Source organism: Neoarius graeffei, chromosome 18, assembly GCF_027579695.1.
Source record: "Neoarius graeffei isolate fNeoGra1 chromosome 18, fNeoGra1.pri, whole genome shotgun sequence".
In the NCBI taxonomy this organism is placed as follows: domain Eukaryota; kingdom Metazoa; phylum Chordata; class Actinopteri; order Siluriformes; family Ariidae; genus Neoarius; species Neoarius graeffei.
The window spans coordinates 45,137,269-45,161,051 of record NC_083586.1 but is presented as its reverse complement, the minus strand read 5'-3'; the positions used below and the strand labels follow the sequence as shown (position 1 = coordinate 45,161,051).

At 42.6% G+C, this 23,783-nt stretch overlaps 1 protein-coding gene across 1 annotated transcript in view; it reads left to right on the top strand.

Annotated features, from left to right (window-relative positions):
- Positions 1-1,971: 1,971 nt before the first annotated feature.
- mcoln1a (mucolipin TRP cation channel 1a) overlaps positions 1,972-23,783 on the top strand; it is a 58,899-nt gene continuing 37,087 nt past the window's right edge. Inside the window, exon 1 of the mRNA XM_060898891.1 lies at positions 1,972-2,296. Coding sequence (XP_060754874.1) covers positions 2,254-2,296 — 43 coding nt within the window. The 5' untranslated portion in view covers positions 1,972-2,253. The remainder of the gene's footprint in view (positions 2,297-23,783) is intronic.

Genomic DNA, 23,783 nt, shown 5'->3' with positions numbered 1-23,783 from the left:
AATCAGTTCCAGAGCTGGTTCGGGACCAGTGCTTAGTTTGGAACCGGGTTTTCTGTTTCCACTGACAAAGAACTGGCTCTGGGGCCAGAAAAACCGGTTCCAGGCTAGCACCAGCTCTTCGCTGGGCCAGAGGAAAGAACCACTTGCGTCAGCGGGGAGGTGGAGTTGTTAAGACCAACAACAATAGCAAGACCGCAAAAGGTCGCCATTTTTAAATAAGCGACAAGATATCATGGATGCAGTAAAGCAGCAGTCATCCATTATTGTTGTTGCTTCTTCTTCTCCGTGTTGTTGTTGCTTCGATGTTCACGCCAAGGTTTATGCAAACGCAGTGATGTAACTGACGTATACAGTGACGTAATGACGTGGCTCCCCTTAGCACCCCGAGCTATGGAAAAGCAAACTGGTTCTCAGCTGGCTTGCAAGTTGAATGAGTTGTGAACCAGCACCAGCTCCGAACCAGCCCTGGAACTGATTTGGTGGAAAAGGGGTATGAGTTACATGTTGGTCCTGGGATCGAGATGCTGACCTCTTCTGCTCCTCGGACCTGCCTGATCCATCCTGGTACCCTGTGTCTGGTTGGAGTCCCATCGCATAACTCCTGTAGAGGACGGCCTCATGTGGACAGTTGAAAGTCACACTTGGAAGACGCTCTGGACTTACAGTAATGCTTTTATGGCTGAGGACTACAGTTAACTTGCTAACTTTAGGACTGCCGTTGTCATGAACAGTTTTGCACTCAAGTTTCCATCAATGAAGAGTTTATAACATCAATGAAACTGACTTCATGTTAAAACTGTTAATGTTATAGTCATGTTGTCTGTTGTTGCCCAAATGAGGATGGGTTCCCTTTTGAGTCTGGTTTCTCTCGAGGTTTCTTCCTCATGTCGTCTGATACCCCTTTTCCACTAAATCAGTTCCAGGGCTGGTTTGAGGCCAGTGCTTAGTTTGGAACCAGGTTTTCTGTTTCCACTGACAAAGAACTGGCTCTGGGGCCAGAAAAAACGGTTCCAGGCTAGCACCAGCTCTTTGCTTGGCCAGAGGAAAGAACCACTTACGTCAGTGGGGGGGGCGGAGTTGTTAAGACCAACAACAATAGTAAGACCGCCAAAGCCGACATAACACCGGCTAACATTAGCTCATAACAAAGGCTAACATAACCATCTCACATTCAGTGTAAGTAAGAGTCAAAACGTTATTAGGTTATTACCTGTCTCCTAGAACTTAATCGCCATCCACTCAAAACCTGTCGATCAACACAAACATATTGGATCTGCCGTTTTCTGATTCCAATGAAGCACCGTAAAGCCAGAAGCAGCAGCTGTACAAACGTGAAGTCATCCATTATTGTTGTTGCTGCTTCGATGTTCGTGCCAAGGTTTATGCAAATGCAGCGACATTACTGACGTATACAGTGACGTAATGACGTGGCTCCCCTTAGCACCCCGAGCTATGGAAAAGCAAACTGTTTTTCAGCTGGCTTGCAAGTTGAATGAGTTGTGAGCCTGGAACTGATTTGGTGGAAAAAGGGTATGAGGGAATTTTTCCTTGCCACCGTCGCCACAGGCTTGCTCATTGGGGATAGATTAGGGACAAAATTAGCTCGTTTTAAGTCGTTCAAATTCTGTAAAGCTGCTTTGCGACAATGTTTATTGTTAAAAGTGCTATACAAATAAACTTGACTATTCACAGTAACAGACATTGGGTGGCCAAACTTTTGCACGCCACTGTACACTCATGCACGCCCAGCGGCTGGATTGTTTTGATATGCAAACGAGAACGATTAAGCAGTATGCAAATTCGCTTGTGACGTCACTAAGCGACTCCTAGCTGCTCTTTGAGAATGCACTAGCTACTTTCCCCTGAAAAGAGCTGGGAAAAATCTGTTAGCACCCGGTTACACTCTGGTATCTTCTGCGCGTTGCGAGTCGGTGTGATGAAGCGATCAGCCGGAAGTGAACAGAACTCACTGAAGAGTGAAAGGGAAGAGAAACAGCACATCCAGTCACGCGGTCTGGTCACGTGACCGCGCGAGCCTTTTCTCCGGCTTGTCTGTGTTACGCAGCGCGAGCCGAACGTCGAGCACGAGCTGTTGCGCGCGCGCACACAAAGACAGCGCAAGGCTTCTGGCTGTGTGTTCCAGTGCTGCTCGGCTCGGCTCGGCTCGGCTCGGCTCGGTTCTGTTTTTATTATTTTAATGAATTGTGACCCAGACTCCCTTTTTATGACGGATATTTCTCTCGCGCTGCCAACATGGCCGTGGTGGACCAGAATAACGTCATTCACGACTCCACCGGTAAGATAAGTTTTGATTTCTGGTGCAAATTAACTTTCAGTAAACAAAAACAGCACTGTACAGTAAGATAATACAGGTCTCATTGCAAAACTAAATAGGCAAAGTAGAGCAAGAACTATATCGTGTTAGAAAGATATTTGTTTACAGCCGGCATTACAAACAAACAAACAAATGCAGTGTCTTTTTAAATTTAACCAAAATGTGCTGCAGTACTGGAAACGCAGTATTTGGAGAGCTGGATTTTGAAGAAGGAAACTCATCAGGACTCATTTTCATATCACACTCTTCAGAATCCTACTTTATAGATGGAGAGATAAGAAATAATCTATACAGCTATACAAGTGTTTCGTTGTATAGCTAGTAATGTGCAATGATAGAGTATCTATCTATCTATCTATCTATCTATCTATCTATCTATCTATCTGTCATTGCACATTACTATACAATGAAACACTTGTATAGATTCTTTATTGTCTGTCTGTCTGTCTGTCTGTCATTGCACATTACTATACAACAAAACATTGTTGTATAGATTCTTTATTTATCTATCTATCTATCTATCTATCTATCTATCTATCTATCTATCTATCTATCATTGCACATTACTATACAACGAAACATAGTTGTATGTTGTATAGATTCTTTATTATCTGTCTGTCTGTCATTGCACATTACTATACAACAAAACATTGTTGTATAGATTCTTTATTTATCTATCTATCTATCTATCTATCTATCTATCTATCTATCATTGCACATTACTATACAACGAAACATAGTTGTATGTTGTATAGATTCTTTATTATCTATCTGTCTGTCTGTCTGTCATTGCACATTACTATACAACGAAACATTGTTGTATAGAATCTGTCTATCTATCTATCTATCTATCTATCTATCTATCTATCTATCTATCTATCTATCATTGCACATTACTATACAACGAAACAGTTATATGTTGTATAGATTCTTTATTATCTATCTGTCTGTCTGTCATTGCACATTACTATACAACAAAACATAGTTGTATGTTGTATACAGTGGTGCTTGAAAGTTTGTGAACCCTTTAGAATTTTCTATATTTCTGCATAAATATGATCTAAAACATCATCAGATTTTCACACAAGTCCTAAAAGTAGATAAAGAGAACCCAGTTAAACAAATGAGACAAAAATATTATACTTGGTCATTTATTTATTGAGGAAAATGATCCAATATTACATATCTGTGAGTGGCAAAAGTATGTGAACCTTTGCTTTCAGTATCTGGTGTGACCCCCTTGTGCAGCAATAACTGCAACTCAACGTTTCCGGTAACTGTTGATCAGTCCTGCACACCGGCTTGGAGGAATTTTAGCCCGTTCCTCCATACAGAACTGCTTCAACTCTGGGATGTTGGTGGGTTTCCTCACATGAACTGCTCGCTTCAGGTCCTTCCACAACATTTCAATTGGATTAAGGTCAGGACTTTGACTTGGCCATTCCAAAACATTAACTTTATTCTTCTTTAACCATTCTTTGGTAGAACGACTTGTGTGCTTAGGGTCGTTGTCTTGCTGCAATGACTCACCTTCTCTTGAGATTCAGTTCATGGACAGATGTCCTGACATTTTCCTTTAGAATTCGCTGGTATAATTCAGAATTCATTGTTCCATCAATGCTGGCAAGCCATCCTGGCCCAGATGCAGCAAAACAGGCCCAAACCATGATACTACCACCACCATGTTTCACAAATGGGATAAGGTTCTTATGCTGGAATGCAGTGTTTTCCTTTCTCCAAACATAACGCTTCTCATTTAAACCAAAAATTTCTATTTTGATCTCATCCATCCACAAAACATTTTTCTAATAGCCTTCTGGCTTGTCCACATGATCTTTAGCAAACTGCAGATGAGCAGCAATGTTCTTTTGGAGAGCAGTGGCTTTCTCCTTGCAACCCTGCCATGCACACCATTGTTGTTCAGTGTTCTCCTGATGATGGACTCATGAACATTAACATTAGCCAATGTGAGAGAGGCCTTCAGTTGCTTAGAAGTTACCCTGGGGTCCTTTGTGACCTCGCCGACTATTACACGCCTTGCTCTTGGAGTGATCTTTGTTGGTTGACCACTCCTGGGGAGGGTAACAGTGGTCTTTAATCTCCTCCATTTGTACACAATCTGTCTGACTGTGGATTGGTGGAGTCCAAACTCTTTAGAAATGGTTTTGTAACCTTTTCCAGCCTGATGAGCATCAACAACGCTTTTTCTGAGGTCCTCAGAAATCTCCTTTGTTCATGCCATGATACACTTCCACAAACATGTGTTGTGAAGATCAGACTTTGATAGATCCTTGTTCTAAATAAAACAGGGTGCCCACTCACACCTGATTATCATCCCATTGATTGAAAACATCTGACTCTAATTTCACCTTAAAATTAACTGCTAATCCTAGAGGTTCACATACTTTTGCCACTCACAGATATGTAATATTGGATCATTTTCCTCAATAAATAAATGACCAAGTATAATATTTTTGTCTCATTTGTTTAACTGGGTTCTCTTTATCTACTTTTAGGACTTGTGTGAAAATCTGATGATGTTTTGGGTCATATTTATACAGAAATATAGAAAATTCTAAAGGGTTCACAAACTTTCAAGCACCACTGTAGATTCTTTATTATCTGTCTGTCTGTCTGTCTGTCATTGCACATTACTATACAACAAAACATTGTTGTATAGATTCTTTATTATCTATCTATCTATCTATCTATCTATCTATCTATCTATCTATCTATCTATCTATCTATCTATCTATCTATCTATCTATCTATCTATCTACCATTGCACATTACTATACAACGAAACACTGTTTGAGGGCTCAGATCACAGCAGCATATCTCATCTCATCTCATTATCTGTAGCCGCTTTATCCTGTTCTACAGGGTTGCAGGCAAGCTGGAGCCTATCCCAGCTGCCTACGGGTGAAAGGCGGGGTACACCCTGGACAAGTCGCCAGGTCATCACAGGGCTGACACATAGACACAGACAACCATTCACACTCACATTCACACCTACGCTCAATTTAGAGTCACCAGTTAACCTAACCTGCATGTCTTTGGACTGTGGGGGAAACCGGAGCACCCGGAGGAAACCCACGCGGACATGGGGAGAACATGCAAACTCCACACAGAAAGGCCCTCACCGGCCACGGGGCTCGAACCCGGACCTTCTTGCTGTGAGGCGACAGCACTAACCACTACACCACCGTGCCGCCCCCAGCAGCATATCAATAAAAAAAAAAGATATATTGGGTGGCATGGTGGTGTATTGGGTTAGCACAGTCGCCTCACAGCAAGAAGGTTCTGGGTTCGAGCCCAGCGGCCAGCGGGGTCCTTTCTATGTGGAGTTTGCATGTTCTCCCCGTGTCTGCATGGGTTTCCTCCGGGTGCTCTGGTTTCCCCCACAGTCCAAAGACATGCGGTTAGGTTAATATGGGACGGCCTTGGGCTGAAGTACCCTTGAGCGAGGCACCTAACTCCCAACTGGCTCTGTGTCTCAGCCTGGCAGAGTAGATCTGTTCCAGGGATTGGAGAGGGGTACCAATAATTTTTGATGCAGTCGTGATGATCTGCTGCAGATCTTTCCTCTCCTCTGAGGTGCAGCTGGAGAACCACACTATGCATCCATAGCTCAGAACACTTTGTATGGTGCACTGGTAGAAGTTGGTAAGGAGCTTCTGAGAGAGCCCAGTTTTCCTCAGGGATCGCAGGAAGAAGAGTCTCTGCTGGGCCTTCTTCACCACCTCTCTGGTGTTCACTCTACGTGTCAGGTCCTCTGAGAGGTGAACACCGAGATACTTGAAGCTCCCCACCTGTTCCACCTCCTCTCCAGAGATCACCAGGCTGGCAATTGTTTATATTTAATATAATGTTATGATTTGCTCTGAAGATCATCAATCATCATACTGTGACTTTTTGGTTCATTCTTGGTTTGTTTACTCTGTTACCTTGAATGAAGGAAATGACTGATTTTAAAACTTTAACAATCTAAAAATATACTCTGGAATTGTTTTCTAAAGGAAAGGAAGCTCCCTGTATTATGTTTCTAGTGATTGTTTGTTTACTGAACATATTTTATACACAGGCGGCACGGTGGTGTGGTGGTTAGCGCTGTCACTTCACAACAAGAAGGTCCGGGTTCGAGCCCCGTGGCCGGCGAGGGCCTTTCTGTGCGGAGTTTGCATGTTCTCCCCGTGTCCGCGTGGGTTTCCTCCGGGTGCTCCGGTTTCCCCCACAGTCCAAAGACATGCAGGTTAGGTTAACTGGTGACTCTAAATTGACCGTAGGTGTGAATGTGAGTGTGAATGGTTGTCTGTGTCTATGTGTCGGCCCTGTGATGACCTGGCGACTTGTCCAGGGTGTACCCCGCCTTTCGCCCGTAGTCAGCTGGGATAGGCTCCAGCTTGCCTGCGACCCTGTAGAACAGGATAAAGCGGCTAGAGATAATGAGATGAGATGAGAGATGAGATTTTATACACACATGCATCATACAAGGTAATTTAACTAAAATGTACAAACTTTGTTATGCCCGGATCAGACTACACAATGTTTTTGTCTTTCCTGATGGACACTGTGTCAGATTAGATGATCATAGTGCCTTCAGTTCCTGCAGAGAGACTGGCTACACTACAAGTTTGCAAGTCCCCGACTGATCATTGTTTGCATTCTTGTGTGTTTGGGGAGGAGGGTCAAGAAATTGTCAAGCATGGCTACAGGAGGAATGTCAAAGAACACGTTGTAGAAGTTGTCAAACTAGATGAGAGAAGAAAAAACACATTCTGACATGGTAGACTTTTCTTCAGGGTGTCGTGGGGCGTACCAGACGCCACATCTGTGTTCTTCGATTATGTCTACACTAAACGCATTGGTACTGACGTTCATATTCAGGTCCGATCCTGGAAATTTGTCGACCATGACACAATCATATCAAAACCGGCCTGATCAGCGTACCATAAATTTCCTTACTTACATGACTGAATGGTGACTACAGCTATCTTTTAATGCTTAACCATCAGTAATTAGTGATTAGTTAATGGCTGTTAATAAGACGGTTTGAAGTGGTTGGTTGTGTTTTGTGTTTCGGATTGGTACAAGTTTTCACTATAGCACCGTGAACTCTGAACAGATGAGTTGTTTGTTTTGAAATTGAAGTGAAGAATAAAATTGTACTTCTCCGTCTATTCAACTTCCTGTTTCTGTCGTCAACTTGTTTTCTTTTTGAAAGAGTGCACTAATCAGACCGGACTGGGCAAATTAAGAAAGAGGAAAAAAAACCCTGTGAAAACTCTTCTTTGTAAATAATGAGCTGCCGTCAGCTAAATAATTTACAGAAGCTGCAACGGCTCATATTAAAAAATATTTTAAAACCGTCATCGCTGAACTATGGTTTATTTTCCATGTTGATCTATTCAGCTACAGTATTTTATTTATTTATTTTTTACAGTGCTTCGTTTGATTTGGTGAAATACTTTGACAATCCTTGTCATACACCTTTTTATACGATTAAAGGAGCCTAAGCAGAATAATAATGTCATTTAAATTGTTTTTCTGACCAACTAAAAATGCCTTAGGAACATCCCTGGACCTTGATTTATATATGATTATGCAAATAATTAATTCCAAATGAACGAGTCTTGCATCATCATCGGTCTCTACAACATGTTTAATAGCAACGACGCTAGTGAAAACATACCACAATAACTACAGCCTTGTTTATCGCTACGTCTAGCTGACTTGGACGGGACAGAGTTGCTACAAAGAGCCTGGATTGATGTGAAAGGGGGAAAAAAAAAACACGGTGAAGAAAGAGCAAAGTAGATTGTCTCATTTAGGAATGTTTGTTGGCCAAGTATGTTGACACACACAAGGAATTTGGTTCTGGCAGTTAGTGTCTCTCTAGCGATACAGAAGAGAATATAATGCCGCTTTTCCACTACAAACGCGGCTGAGTCGGGCTGAGCCGTGCCGTGCTGAGTTGGGCTGAGTCGAGCTGAGCGGGGCTATTGGAGTTGCATTTCGACTACAACCGCGCTGAACCATGCTGGCTGGAAGTGGGTGGACACATTGGGTGGAGTTAGCAAAAGTGGGTGGACGTCACGTGATGTCGTTAAGCGGCGCAAACAGTGACATCAGTGATCTTTTAAGCGGTAGTCTCACGACCCGGATAGTAAACAATAAACATGGAGGACATGGAGTCGTTAGTGTTGCTGGTCTTGGTTCTGTGGCTTGTTGTCACCGACAACGCCAACAGATACTGGCAAGAGCGTATAGATGAGGCGAGGCGCATAAGGCTTCAGAAATTCTCGTAATTCGTAATTCTTCTTCTTCCGGGTTTACGGTGTTTACAGATCCCAGCGTGCTCGCGGGGCGTGTGTGGGCATGTGAGGACACTCCTCCTCACCAATCAGTGCACAGGCGAGTGTCTGCTCACACCCCTAGCCCCACTCGGCTCGGTTTGGCTCGCTTCAGCCCCACTCCAAAACCGTGCGAGTTTTGGGTGCTAAGCAGGGCTGAAGCGAGCTGAGTCGTGCTGTTCTGAAGTAGTCGAAACGCGAGCCGTGTCGGGCTGAAGTGAGCTGAAAAAGGGTAGTGGAAAAGGGCCATAAGTGTGAATATATGTGTAAGTTATGTACATTATGCAATCTACAATAACTTATACACAATATCTATTATTACAATATCTAGTCATTACAGTACTGTGAGGTTCAGGTAAATACAGAATTATTTTTGAGACCTGAATAAACCACAGACGTAAATCAAGTTGGATTATAATATGTGATCTCAGTGGTAATACTTGGATTACAGTACCTTGCCACGTAAAGCTAATCTCACTCAAATAAGGCTCATATGACACATTCCTCTCATTTTTTTTTTAAAGAAGTACTGAAAGAGCTTCTGTCATAAAAGGAAAAAAAGTGCAGCTTTGCCACTGCGTTGTTAAATTTGCCCCAAATACCAATCGATTTTAGCCGTCCTAGTTTCAGAGATACTTTTACACCTGGAGGATTTCAGTGTTTTTGTTATTTTAACACTCCAGATGTAAAAAAAAAAAAAAGGGTCAAATTCACAAGGTTGAAATGAAAGTTAAATCAGGAAAACATTAAAATGTGCAATGCAGGACAGTTGCAGCAACAGAGTTAGGAAACTTCGGCACACCACGGTTAACCACACACAGTTCAGCACGCATGAGAATAAGCAAGTCACACATAGACATGTTATAATCGGGTAATTTTACAGTCCGGTCATGTCTGCCTGGATTTGAAGACTCAGCAAAGGGTTATGATCAGCATGTGCTTTTGGGCTTGTGGCCTAAACTCAGTTGTACCATGACTAAGCTGTCTGAGGCGTTTTAGTCACTAGTGATCCAGGCGGGGGCGGCACGGTGGTGTAGTGGTTAGCGCTGTCGCCTCACCGCAAGAAGGTCCGGGTTCGAGCCCCGTGGCCGGCGAGGGCCTTTCTGTGCGGAGTTTGCATGTTCTCCCCGTGTCCGCGTGGGTTTCCTCCGGGTGCTCCGGTTTCCCCCACAGTCCAAAGACATGCAGGTTAGGTTAACTGGTGACTCTAAATTGACCGTAGGTGTGAATGTGAGTGTGAATGGTTGTCTGTGTCTATGTGTCAGCCCTGTGATGACCTGGCGACTTGTCCAGGGTGTACCCCGCCTTTCGCCCGTAGTCAGCTGGGATAGGCTCCAGCTTGCCTGCGACCCTGTAGAACAGGATAAAGCGGCTAGAGATAATGAGATTAGATGATCCAGGCGGCACAACTTGGCCTACATTTCACACACAGTTCAGCTTGTCGCTCATTACAGAGCATGGTATAATTCACACTATTTATTTACTTACATAGGTACATCTGCAAACCAATGCATTGTGTTGCAACTGTGCTGCAGTTTCCTCAGTAGCGTCTTGTGTCATTCTTATTATAGGTGTTTTAACCTTCATTTATGTTACTTGTGTGAGCATGTGTTAAACCTTGGTCAAGGCAGAAGTATGCTACTTAAAGCAAAATGTCTTGTTTTAAAATCCGGTGGATTATTGTTTATTCTTGATTAGACTTGGATCCCTTCCACTTGTGTATTGTGATATTACTTTTAACGTGTACTCTACACTTCTAGTCAAAAGTTTGGACATGTCTTCTAATTCAGTGTTGTTGGGGGTTTTTTGTTGATGAGACACTTCATGGCTTAAAGTAATGATGGATGTTGTTTCCATCCATCCATTATCCGTAACCACTTCTCTTCTACAGGGTCGCAGGCAAGCTGGAGCCTATCCCAGCTGACTACAGGCAAAAGGTGGGGTACACCCTGGACAAGTCGCCAGGTCATCACAGGGCTGACACACAGACACAGACAACCATTCACATTCACACCTACGGTCAATTTAGAGTCACCAGTTAACCTAACCTGCATGTCTTTGGACTGTGGGGGAAACCGGAGCACCCGGAGGAAACCCACGCGGACACGGGGAGAACATGCAAACTCCGCACAGAAAGGCCCTCGCCGGCCACGGGGCTCGAACCCGGACCTGCTTGCTGTGAGGTGACAGCGCTGCCTGGATGTCATTTCTCTTTACTTAGCTGAGCGGTTCTTGACATATGGATTACTACAGTTGTGGAATAGGGCTGTTTACTGTATGTTTATTATTTGCTATTTACTGTTTGATCTCAAACGCATTAAGAAGGCAAGAAACTCGTCCACTAATTAACTTTTGACAAGGCACCTGTTAATTGAAAAGCATTCCAGGTGACTACCTCATGAAGCTGGTTAAGATAACGCCAATAGACCCCTTCGCATGTTTGTAAACAAACCGACCGTTGCTAGGATGCGCGCGCAGCCTGGACCCAGAAACAATGGCGCTGCCCATAGACCGGCATTATGAGCTGTCAGATTATGCCAAACAATTGTCGTTACAAGATCGAGAATGCTACATAAATAAGTTAACTCTAACAAATGGACATCGCCTACCGGATCCGCATTTAATTAAAGAGTGGACGGATGATGTTAGTAAGTTCTCTGGTATACAATGGCCAGATATATACTCGTACCTTATTGACAAGACTTCAGTGTACACCCACGAAAAACTTCGTGCCTTAGACGCATATGATTATGTTATGTGCGGGCATGTACAACTTGATTAATAATGGGACATTCGTATTTATTTTGTTTTAATCAAATTATGCCAGTGATGTGATGGCAATGTGGCTTTAGCTACAACAGCAAATACCAACCCGAAACAGCAATTTGCAGGAGGTAATGGCATGAAAGGAATGATAGTGTAAAGAGTGCAGCTAAGAGAAATCAGAGCTGCGTAAAAAGCGAGAGGCAGAGAGCAGAAATGAAACTGAACGGGGCGGGAGCTAGGGTAGAGCAGTCAATGTAAATTGGCATTTAGAGTGAGGGCACACAATTTTACCTTTCCATCCTTGCTTTAAAATTGTGATTTTCGGCATACACAAATAATGATGGAACAAAATCTGGACTGCTTGAGTCAAGCGAGACCTCTCCTACAAACAAAACTGCATGCAAAGCTAAGTTAACGTGCTAACAATATTCATCTAATCTCATCTCATTATCTGTAGCCGCTTTATCCTGTTCTACAGGGTCGCAGGCAAGCTGGAGCCTATCCCAGCTGACTACGGGCGAAAGGCGGGGTACACCCTGGACAAGTCGCCAGGTCATCACAGGGCTGACACATAGACACAGACAACCAGTCACCAGTTAACCTAACCTGCATGTCTTTGGACTGTGGGGGAAACCGGAGCACCCGGAGGAAACCCACGCGGACACGGGGAGAACATGCAAACTCCGCACAGAAAGGCCCTCGCCGGCCACGGGGCTCGAACCCAGGACCTTCTTGCTGTGAGGCAACAGCGCTAACCACTACACCACCATGCCGCCAACAATATTCATTACATTGTGTAACTATGACCCAGCTAATCAGACAAACGTTACCAAAGTATTTTGCTACATCAATAAACGAAGACTAGAAAGAATAAAAAAGAAAGATTTAATAAATAGCCTGATCTTACCTGTGATGAAGTGGGCGCTGCAAACCCGCGCATTTTTGATGGTGCTTTCATCCCAGTCTACACGTTTGATGGCTTGTAGCCATAGACGTCAGCGGGTTTTTTTTTTTTTGAATGGGTGAGATCCTGCTGGAATTCTGAACATTTTAACCCCATCACTGCTACAATTCTGACACCCGACAACACAACAACTAGGCATTTCTGAGTCTTTTTTGGGTCCAGGCTGCGCGCGCAATTTCCGCTTACGTATGAATGACATTTACTGCGAAGGGGTCTATAGTGTGCAAAGAGTCATCAAGGTAAACGCGGGCTACTTTGAAGAATCTAAAATATGAAACCATATATATTTTTTTGTTTACTACATAATTCCATATGTTACTTCACAGTTTTGATGTCTTCAGTATTGTTCTACAGTGTAGAAAATAGTCAAAATACAGAACAACCTATGAATGAGTAGGGGTGTCTGAACTTTTGACTGATACCGTACATATATATGAGTGATTCCACGCTTATGGGTACTGAAATGGGGACATGAACTTATTTTTAAAAATTCACCTAAAACCATTTCTTCTTTTACCATCAGGTCACAAAACATGTAATCTTTAATGAATGATATGTTAAAAGATAACTTTAATTTTCTGAGATGTAATAAAAACATATTTATATGCCAAAGTCAGAACGTAACAGAAGTGTTGTGGACATATATATTCTCAATTTTAACAATGTAGAATTACTTTTTGAAACATAGGAAGGTGATGTTTTAGCAAATATAATTAATAAACATGTGTAGTAGAATAAACATACACATTCTTTCAATAAGATTAACATGGTATATAGCTAGATTGTAATTAATTTGTAACAGACGCGAGATGGACAATCGTAACAGAAGTAATGGAACAGACATCATTTTGGAACTCATAGGCTTGACTTTGGCATATAAATATGTTTTTATTACATCTCAGAAAATTAAAGTTATCGTTTAACATATCATTCATTAAAGATTACATGTTTTGTGACCTGATGGTAAAAAAAGAAATGGTTTTAGGTGAATAAGTTCATGTCCCCATTTCAGTACCCATAAGCGTGGAATCACTCATATATATTTAAATATAAAAAAAGATTCAGACTTGAATGTTAAAATGATGTAAATCTTGTGCTCTGGTATATGCTTGTGCTTTCACAGTCATCAGAAACTCATCAGAGGCCTTGGCAAGTTAAGATATTTCAGATTATTAATTCAGAGAAACACCACTGAATTAATAATCTGAGTGTGTGTGTGTATATATATGTTTTTGACCCCGTGTTGGTTTCAGAAAACTCATTATATATTAAAATGTGTGCACCAAATTATTGTGGATTTTTTTTTTTTTTTGTACGTTACTACTGAAGATGTATGTTGTGCCGTCATTCTGCACCAGAAGGAGAACAGTTCAAAGCCCAATATTACCATGGTATTCTTGACCATGGTGTTTGTATAAAAACTTCTAACCACAACTGTATACTGTGATCCATATATCGGAATCATGATATGGTTAATTTGTCATATAGTCCCCCCCCCCCTCAATACTTTATAAATATAAAATGCAATTTTTCAAGTGGTTTGTCAGCCATAATGTACAATCTGGCAGTGTATTTCATACTGTATACATGAAGTGTGTACAGATGCAGGCTTTCGTCTAAACCGGGGAACAGGGGCGCTGTGCCCTCTTACCGAAATGCCGATTGAACCCCAAGTCACACTTAGGCCATGCACTTATATGCTACTGCACAACATGCAGTCTTTCTCAAAACGATCTTTTCTCCGTGAAAACATCCCAGCAACACCACGTGACAATGTGTCTGATCATCAAGTACGTTATAATTACTCCAAAAATATTCCAATCATAGTAGATACACCGCCAGACGGTGCAAAAACAATCCGAATTGGCGTTTTCCAGACTGAGGCGCCATGTTGTTTACTTGTCGCAGCTGCTCTCGCGAGATTTGACATGGGTTACATACAAGGTCAGCTGACTTGTAGAGTGAGATTTCTCGAGACTGAATGACCTTTCACCCACCGGCGCGGGAGCTTTTGACAGAAGTAGTTCGCGAGTTGTTTTTGTTGACACTTGGGCATTTAAAGATATCATCCCGCGGCACGAAACAGAAGAAAGCCAAAGACTGTCCGGGGCAGAAGAAGATTACTTCTTTCTTTTTCAATGTTGACAAACAATTTGTTACAATTTCCCTCTCAGATAGCCTCAGAATGTCCCATTGTAGCCTCAATTTTTCAAAGGCTTCGCACGGCGGAGGGGAGGACGGACACCACCCCCCACCCACCCCGGTTGCTTCGCTCCCTCGCCATGGTGAGTGCCCTCATACTAAATTTTTCTAGAAAACCCCCTGCAGATGGAGTGATGATGGAAACTGACTTGATCTGAATTTCCCCAGTCTACTATGGCTCATGATTTTTGATATGATAAATGTATGTTTAAAACCAGACCAAAGCTCACTTGCTTGGCTTCTGTACCTCATTGTTTGTTTGTAATCCATGCTGGCTTCATGGATGGACGGACAGTTGAAAGTCACGTTTGGAAGACGCTCTGGACACTTATGCCGCTTTTCCACTACCAACGCGGCTGAGCCGTGCCGTGCTGAGTTGGGCTGAGTCGAGCTGAGTGGGGCTGTTGGAGTTGCATTTCGACTACAACCGCGCTGAACCATGCTGGCTGGAAGTGGGTGGACACATTGGGTGGAGTTAGCGAAAGTGGGTGGTCGTCACGTGATGTCGTTAGGCGGCGCAAACAGTGACATCAGTGACCTTTTAAGCGGTAGTCTCACGACCCGGAGAGTAAACAATAAACATGGAGGACATGGAGTCGTTAGTGTTGCTGGTCTTGGTGCTGTGGCTTGTTGTCACCGACAACGCCAACAGATACTGGCAAGAGCGTATAGATGAGGCGAGGTGCATAAGGCTTCAGAAATTCTCGTAATTCGTAATTCTTCTTCTTCCGGGTTTACGGTGTTTACAGATCCCAGCGTGCTCGCAGGGCGTGTGTGGGCGCGTGAGGACACTCCTCCTCACCAATCAGTGCACACTGCACAGGGGAGTGTCTCCTCACGCCCCTAGCCCCACTCGGCTCGGTTTGGCTCGCTTCAGCCCCACTCCAAAACCGTGCGAGTTTTGGGTGCTAAGTAGGGCTGAAGCGAGCGGAGTCGTGCTGCTCTGACGTAGTCGAAACGCGAGCCGTGTCGGGCTGAAGTGAGCTGAAGTGAGCTGAAAAAGGGTAGTGGAAAAGGGCCATTACAGTAATGATTTTCTGGCTGAGGACTACGGCTGACTTGCTCACTTTAGGACTGCAGTTGTCATGAACAGTTTTGCACTCAAGTTTCCATCAATGAAGAGTTATAACATTAATGAAACAGACTTCATGTTAAAACTTAATTTTATAATCACGTTGTCTATTATCACCCAAATGAGGATGGGTTCCCTTTTGAGTCTGGTTCCTCTCGAGGTTTCTTCCTCATGTCGTCTGAAGGAGTTTTTCCTTGCCACCGTCCGTCGCCACAGGCTTGCTCATTGGGGATAGATTAGGGATAAAATTAGCTCATGTTTAAAGTCATTAAAATTCTGTAAAGCTGCTTTGCGACAATGTCTATTGTTAAAAGCGCTATAGAAATAAACTTGGCTTGGCTTTGACTTGCTGGTTTTACTTCTAATGCAGCAGTGTGAATTTGTCTTTTGGTGTAGACGTGTGTGTTCTTTAGTATGTCACTCGATTTGCAGATATTTTTGGATCAAAAATAATGAAAAACTTAAAGCTCCTGACTCACTTTGACCACTGTGGTGTTATGTGATGACTAATCATGCTGTAAGTCTGTGTTGGTGAAGAACTGAGTGAGGAGGTATTTGGTGGCAGTAGTTTGTGCTGATGGTGTGTTAAGCCTACAGCTTAGCCTTGTTTTTTTTGTTGTTTTGGTATTCTTTTACTCTAGGCTGGTGTGTGTTTGTGTCGCTGAAGGAGGGCCAGTGTCGATTGATGGGCCTAGATATGATCTGTGATCATTACGCTTGTACGTCTGTCTGACAGCATAAACATGGGCTGTCCTGCATGACTGAATCCATGCCGCACGCAAAAGCTGGACAGATGAGATTCTTTTCCATTTATCTTACCCCTGTGTGATTGACTGTATCACTTGGCATCAGACTCACAGGCTCAACTGCACCCTACATCCGCCCACATGTTCTCTGATTATTAAGAATTTTGTCTTGTTGAAAAGACGCATCTTGGAAGCGAGATACCAGTCCGCTCTCAAAGTCCTGTCACAGATGGTTTTCTGATCAGCAAAATATTGGCAGGGTTTGACAGGAAGTTTAAATCCTCTTGTTAATGCTAATCCTCGGTCATGTTAGTCACTGAGAGATCTCTGGTATGCCGAAGGGTTATGCAAAGTTGAGAATTGTGAACAGAAACTTCACAGTGATTCTGCTGACTCATGCTATAATTCACAATTATTCGCTGAAGATGAAATGAATAGCAGTGAATAATAACTGAGAAAAAGTTGGTTATTATTCACCGAGCCTGAGGCAGATAATTGTTTTTGTATGATTATTTAAAAAAAACCCATATTTTAAAAAAATCATTCATTTCAAACTTCGAAAGCAGCATGCAAATGTAATGTCGCTTATCTATGCCGACTCACATAAAATACTTTTGTTTTGAAAGAGATAAATCGCAGTTCCACCTTGCCTTTGAATAGTTTTAGACCAAAAGTCGTAGCATCTGTCGTGCTTCTAGGAACAGCATTTTCTTTCATCATTTGTAATTCTTCCTCACTTACAGTGACAAAGCAATTGACTGCCATTTTACTGAGTCGCTCGAAGTGATTATTGAGAAATAGTCCAAATTTCTTGACCAGTCAGCACGCGATTATAGAAAATCACCTGCATATTTATACTAAAAGCATTTAATAGACAAACTATTCTCCTTATAATGTTCTTGAATCTTCTCAACTGGGTGATAGTAATTTTTTTTTTCTTTGCTGTTTTGTTTCTCCTTCACTTCCCTTTTTTATTCTTGGGGCTGCTATGTGCAGGGGCTGTGATTTATTCAGTAAGCAGTACTGGCCTTACTTCCTCTGTTGCTTTGACTCTTGGCTATTTGGGCTTGTGATTTTATCACAAAGTGCATCACCTTCAATTACAACTTGTAAAGTTTCACTTCTCAAACGTGCACTTCACTTATCAAGATTTATTACTGTGACATAATTTGCGCCACATGAAATTTCTGCGATTCTGTCAGCTACAGCGTCTTTGTGTGTCAAAACTTTTAACGGATTTCCAATTTTAAGAAAGATCCATAAATAATTATGATAGACTGTGTTAATAGAGCATGGCGTACATGGTATTGGAATGAGCGGTATATCCAAAATTTTCATGATGTTTAGAAATTATTAGCTAGTAATGATGATCTACAGTCAGGTCTATAAATATTTGGACATCAACAGAGGTGTTGTTGCTTTAGCTGTCTTCCACAGTATACTAGAGATGACTTTCAGCTTTAATTTGAGGGTCTCTACATCCGAATCAGGTGAACAGTGTAGGAATTACCAAACTTTTATATACATGGTTTTTATGGGACCAAAAGCAGTCAGGCAAGCTAACATAATCTCATCTCATCTCATTAGCCGCTTTATCCTGTTCTACAGGGTCGCAGGCAAGCTGGAGCCTATCCCAGCTGACTACGGGCGAAAGGCGGGGTACACCCTGGACAAGTCACCAGGTCATCACAGGGCTGACACATAGACACAGACAACCATTCACACTCACATTCACACCTACGGTCAATTTAGAGTCACCAGTTAACCTAACCTGCATGTCTTTGGACTGTGGGGGAAACCGGAGCACCCGGAGGAAACCCACGCGGACACGGGGAGAACATGCAAACTCCGCACAGAAAGGCCCTGCCGGCCACGGGACTCGAACCCAGACCTTCTTGCTGTGAGGCGACAGCGCTAACCACTACACCACCGTGCCACCTGCTAACATAATCATAAATTTAAATAGTAATTTTTATGCCTCCGCCACCATAAGGTGCAGGAGGCATTATGTTTTCGGGTTGTCCGTCTGTCTGTGCGTGCGTCCGTCCCGCAACCTTGTGAGCGCGATATCTCAAAGGCTGTTGAAAGGAATTTCATCAAATTTTCACCATTTGTGTGCTTTGGGACAAACATGAACTGATTAGATTTTGAGATCAAAAGGTCTAAGGTCAAAGTCACTGTGAGGTCAAATGTCTGTCTGCAAACCTTGTGAAGGGCAATTCCATGTAAATGTCAACCTCACCATGCAAAAATAAAGCAACATGTAATGCATCAAAACCACTCCCAGAGATATCACCTAGGCCTGTATTTTACAGATGTGAATAAGTTGAACCAATTTGTAACCAACCTAATATGTCACTGTCAGTCTTTCTTTCTTATAATGTAAAACCCAAGCTAAAACCAACTTTGATCATGTACAATTCTATATTATTGCCACAAGCCACAGAAATGCATGCTAAAATCCACAAAACAGCAAAACAATAGCCATCCTAAATATTATTTAAGAACTTTGATAGTTTTAGCTGATATTTAGAGAGTTTTTCAAAGGGTTATGGTGGTTAAATTGCTGATTTTCTAAACATATGCCATGTCTATTTCAGACGCGTCACATCCATAACGGAATTTCGTCACATCCATAACGCTGACTTTTCCTTCCGAAACTCTGCATGAAATACAAAATATTTTAAACAAAGATTTTTTAATATTCACCTTGGACCCCTCTATCAAACGGATATCTCCATTTCGACATTAGGTTTACGATTTCACAGAGTTTGATAAAAATGTACAGTCACCCAAGAAAAGTGATACTTTTTCTGTCACATCCATAACGCATCTTTTATTGGCATTTTCTGGCATGCCCTAGATGTACTATGGGAATTGTTCTTGTTCTATCACTTCTCCAGTATGGTACAGCCTTAAAATATGCAACACCTGTTTAAATACTGGGAGACAATAAAACATGCACTGGGTCATTTGTTGCCATTTTGAGTTCAAGTGTCACATCCATAACGCTGGAATTGCTCTGAACACAATATCTCCAAGGCAGATGAAAGGAATTTCACCAAACTTTCACCATTTGTGCACTTTGGGACAAACATGACCTTTAGATCTCAAAATCTAATCAGTTCAAGGTCACTGTGAGGTCAAATGTCTGTCTGAAAACCTTGTGAACACTGTCTCCAAGGCTAATACAAGTCATTTCACCAGGTCAAGATTACTGTGAGGTCAAATGTCCATGCCCAAATCACAACTTAATAAGGCGTGTAGTCTACCGGGCGGAGGCATCCCCGTCGACACCGTTGGCATCGAGTTCTATCTAGTTCATACTTGATTGCAAATCCTTTGCAGCTGTCTTTACTTCCTGCTTGTTCTTGGGGTGTTTTCCCTTCAGTTTTGCCTTCAGAAAGTGAAATGCATGCTCAATTTGATTCAGTTGAGGCTGTGCCCTTCAGAATTCATTATTCTGCTTTTGTCAGCAGTCGCATCACCAATAAATACAAGTAAACCAGATCCATTGGCAGCCATACTTTTCTACACCATAAGATGAGGTGGCATGCTTCAGATCATGAGCAGTTCCTTCCCTTCTCCAGACTCTTCTCTAACCATCGTTCTGGTACAGGTTGATGTTTGTCTCCCACTTGGGCAAATTATCAAGAACAACTCAATTTTATATCACTGCTATGCAGATGATGCCCAAATTTATCTTGCTCTATCACCTAATGATTATGCCCCCCTTGAATGTCTCTACCAGTGTATCGACCAAATCAACAACTGGATGTCACAAAATTTTCTTCAGCTGAACACAGATAAAACAGAAGTAATTCTATTTGGAAAAAAAGATGAAAGACTCAGGATTACCACTATTCTTGACACAAAGGGGATTAAAACAAAAGAAATGGTTAAAAATCTTGGTGTTTTCATTGACAGCGAGCTAAACTTTGACAGGCACATGAAAGCAATCACTAAAACGGCATTTTATCACCTAAAAAACATTTCCAAACTAAGAGGACTTGTGTCAAAAAATGATCTGGAAAAACTTATGCATGCCTTCATCTCTAGTAGGGTTGATTACTGCAATGTCCTTTTCACAGGCCTGCCAAAAAAGACCATCAAACGACTTCAGCTGGTTCAAATGCAGCGGCTAGGGTTCTCACACGAACAAAAAGAACAGAACACATTACTCCAATTCTAAGGTCCCTTCACTGGCTTCCAGTAAGCTACAGAATTGACTTTAAAGCATTGCTGCTGGTGTACAAATCTCTAATGCCGCTTTTCCACTACCAACGCGGCTGAGTCGGGCTGAGCCGTGCCGTGCTGAGTTGGGCTGAGTCGAGCTGAGTGGGGCTGTTGGAGTTGCATTTCGACTACAACCGCGCTGAACCGTGCTGGCTGGAAGTGGGTGGACACATTGGGTGGAGTTAGTGAAAGTGGGTGGATGTCACGTGATGTCGTTAGGCGACGCAAACAGTGACATCAGTGATCTTTTAAGCGGTAGTCTCACGACCTGGATAGTAAACAATAAACATGGAGGACATGGAGTCGTTAGTGTTGCTGGTCTTGGTGCTGTGGCTTGTTGTCACCGACAACGTCAACAGATACTGGCAAGAGCGTATACGGTAGATGAGGCGAGGCACATAAGGCTTCAGAAATTCTCGTAATTCGTAATTCTTCTTCTTCTGGGTTTACGGTGTTTACAGATCCCAGCGTGCTCGCAGGGCGTGTGAGGACACTCCTCCTCACCAATCAGTGCACAAGGGAGTGTCTCCTCACGCCCCTAGCCCCACTCGGCTCGGTTTGGCTCGCTTCAGCCCCACTCCAAAACGGTGCGAGTTTTGGGTGCTAAGCAGGGCTGAAGCGAGCTGAGTCGTGCTGCTCTGAGATAGTCAAAACGCGAGCCGTGTCGGGCTGAAGTGAGCTGAAAAAGGGTAGTGGAAAAGGGCCATATATGGTACAGGGCCCAATTACCTCTCTGATATGTTACAGCGGCCTAACCCAATCAGATCTACCAGATCGCAGCAGCAAAATTTACTGTTAAAACCTGTTGTTAAAACAAAGTGTGGTGAAGCAGCTTTTAGCTACTATGCAGTACAGCTATGGAACCAACTCCCAGAGGACATCAAAAAGGCTCCTGCTGTTGGCAGCTTCAAATCTAGCCTAAAGACCAAGCTGTTCTCAGATGCTTTCTGCTAAATTATTAATATTGCCATCTCTACATGTTTTAAACTCTTTACTTTTACAGTCTCTCCATGTTTTAAATTTTACTTAACTTTTATTCTATTTTATTCTGCTGTTTTTTTTAAAATTGAACTTTTATCTCATTTTATTATTTTATTTCTACTATTGTTTAATTCTTATTAATTTTCTTCCCCATTTATTTTATGTAATTTTATTTTCTATTGTTTACTGTTTTGCTTTTACTTCTGTAAAGCACATTGAACTGCCACTGTATATGAAATGTGCTATATAAATAAACTTGCCTTGCCTTGCCTTGCCTTGTCAAATCTGTCCGTAGGACAGAACTAGCACTAGAGTTCCAGAACTCGACTGGCTTTTATTTTTCAATGTTTCTGGCTCTTCATATTTTTGAAGTTTACTTGATCTGGCCAAATTTTGTGAAGTGTTTGGGATTCCCCCCTTCACAAAATAATTCTTCTGTCATCCACCACAGTTAATTTCAGTGGTCTTCTGGGCTCACCAGTGCCTTAACGTACCAAGTAGTTGATGTGGGTAAACCTGATGTGTTTGTTATTTCTCTGCTGAGTTGGTGTTGATTTTTCAGCCTAATGATAGCTTTCATCCTTGGAAGTGACTGCTCTTTGGACTTCACATTGAGAGTTAACAGGAACAGAATGCAAACATCACACTTGAGACGAACTGTAGACCTTTTATCTGCTTATTGTAAGCGAAATAACGAGGGAATAACTCACCCTGGCCAGGGAACAGCTGAGCGGTTAGTTGTCCACTTGCTTTTGGTCTCAGAAAGGGGGAACCGTATGTATAAAAGGTGCTGAAATTCCTACGCAGGTCACGTGCTTTGGATGTAAATATCCTTAAATTAAACCTGGAAATCTGCACTTTTGTCATTTTGATGTCGACAGCAAAATTAACAGTAACTTTATGAACGTCTAAATATTTATGGATCTGACTGTATCTCAGACTATTTTTGACTTCAAAATCAAGCAAGAAGGTTTGTTCCTGGGTCACAAACCAGTCTGACATTGGTTCATGTTCTTACCATCCCCTTAAATGGCCTATTTAATTTCACTAGCCAGCTCTTCATCATTTTGCTTGTTTTGTGGGTTTAAGAAACCAATAGACGATACAGACAAAACGTTATGGCCAGGCACTTTGTGACTAGTTTTGATCATGGAGGCCAGCGGACCACACACCTCGAGGAAGGCGTAAACCGTGCATAAAGCAGTCATAACTAGCCTGGGCCCGCCCATCCTAAGCGTGACGCAACACGAGGGCCTGTTGCGAGCTTAGTCTGGCCAGGCAAGCTATCTACAGCTCTTCCAAGCTCCCGAAAAATCGGGAACCAGTCAGCTTTGAGCATCTCCAATAGCCCTGGGTAGAGGCGTGTTCAAGGCAGTGACGTAGTAGAACTGCGACCGGAAGCCATAGATTCTTTACAGAATCTATGCCGGAAGCGCTTCATTCACATCACGAACATGGAGCAGCAGCAAGCCTTTAACACACCGGTAGATGCTGTATTGAAAGCATTCAACGGGAAGTTCTCATTGAAAACGGAGCAAAGAGCAGCCCTGGAGGTATTTATTGAAAGGAAGGACGCTTTCGCCTTGCTCCCGACCGGCTTCGGTAAGAGTTTAATCTACCAGTTAGCCCCGTCGCGTCACATGCGTCAGAGGAAAGAGTGATGTGATTGGTTTAAGCTTCGTCACAGCCTTTTCTGGCTTCGACCAGTAGCAAACTGAGGCATTTCAGGGAGGCGGGTCAACCACGGGCTCTGGGAAACGGTTGGGCTTAATATCTTGGCCAGACCAATAGCTCGTAGAGCTTTGAAGTCGCGTTAGCCAGACTAAGTCATAACAGCCTTTGTAGTTTGTCATAGTAACTTTGTCTGAAAATTTCTACCAAAACCCCACCACATTTTTGTATTCAACAAAGCACAATGAAAGACACGGCAGTGATGTGTGAGCTTGATGTGATTTATTGGCTTTTCACAATTTTGTGGATGCTTATGGATGCTAGGTTAGATCTGGGCGCCTGTAGAGAGAGAATATAAAGGTCACAAACTGGAGGGAAATGAAATAAATTCGCATGGACTGCCTTTGGGGACCAGACAAAGCCACAGATTTCCTAATTCTGATTCTTGACATTTCTC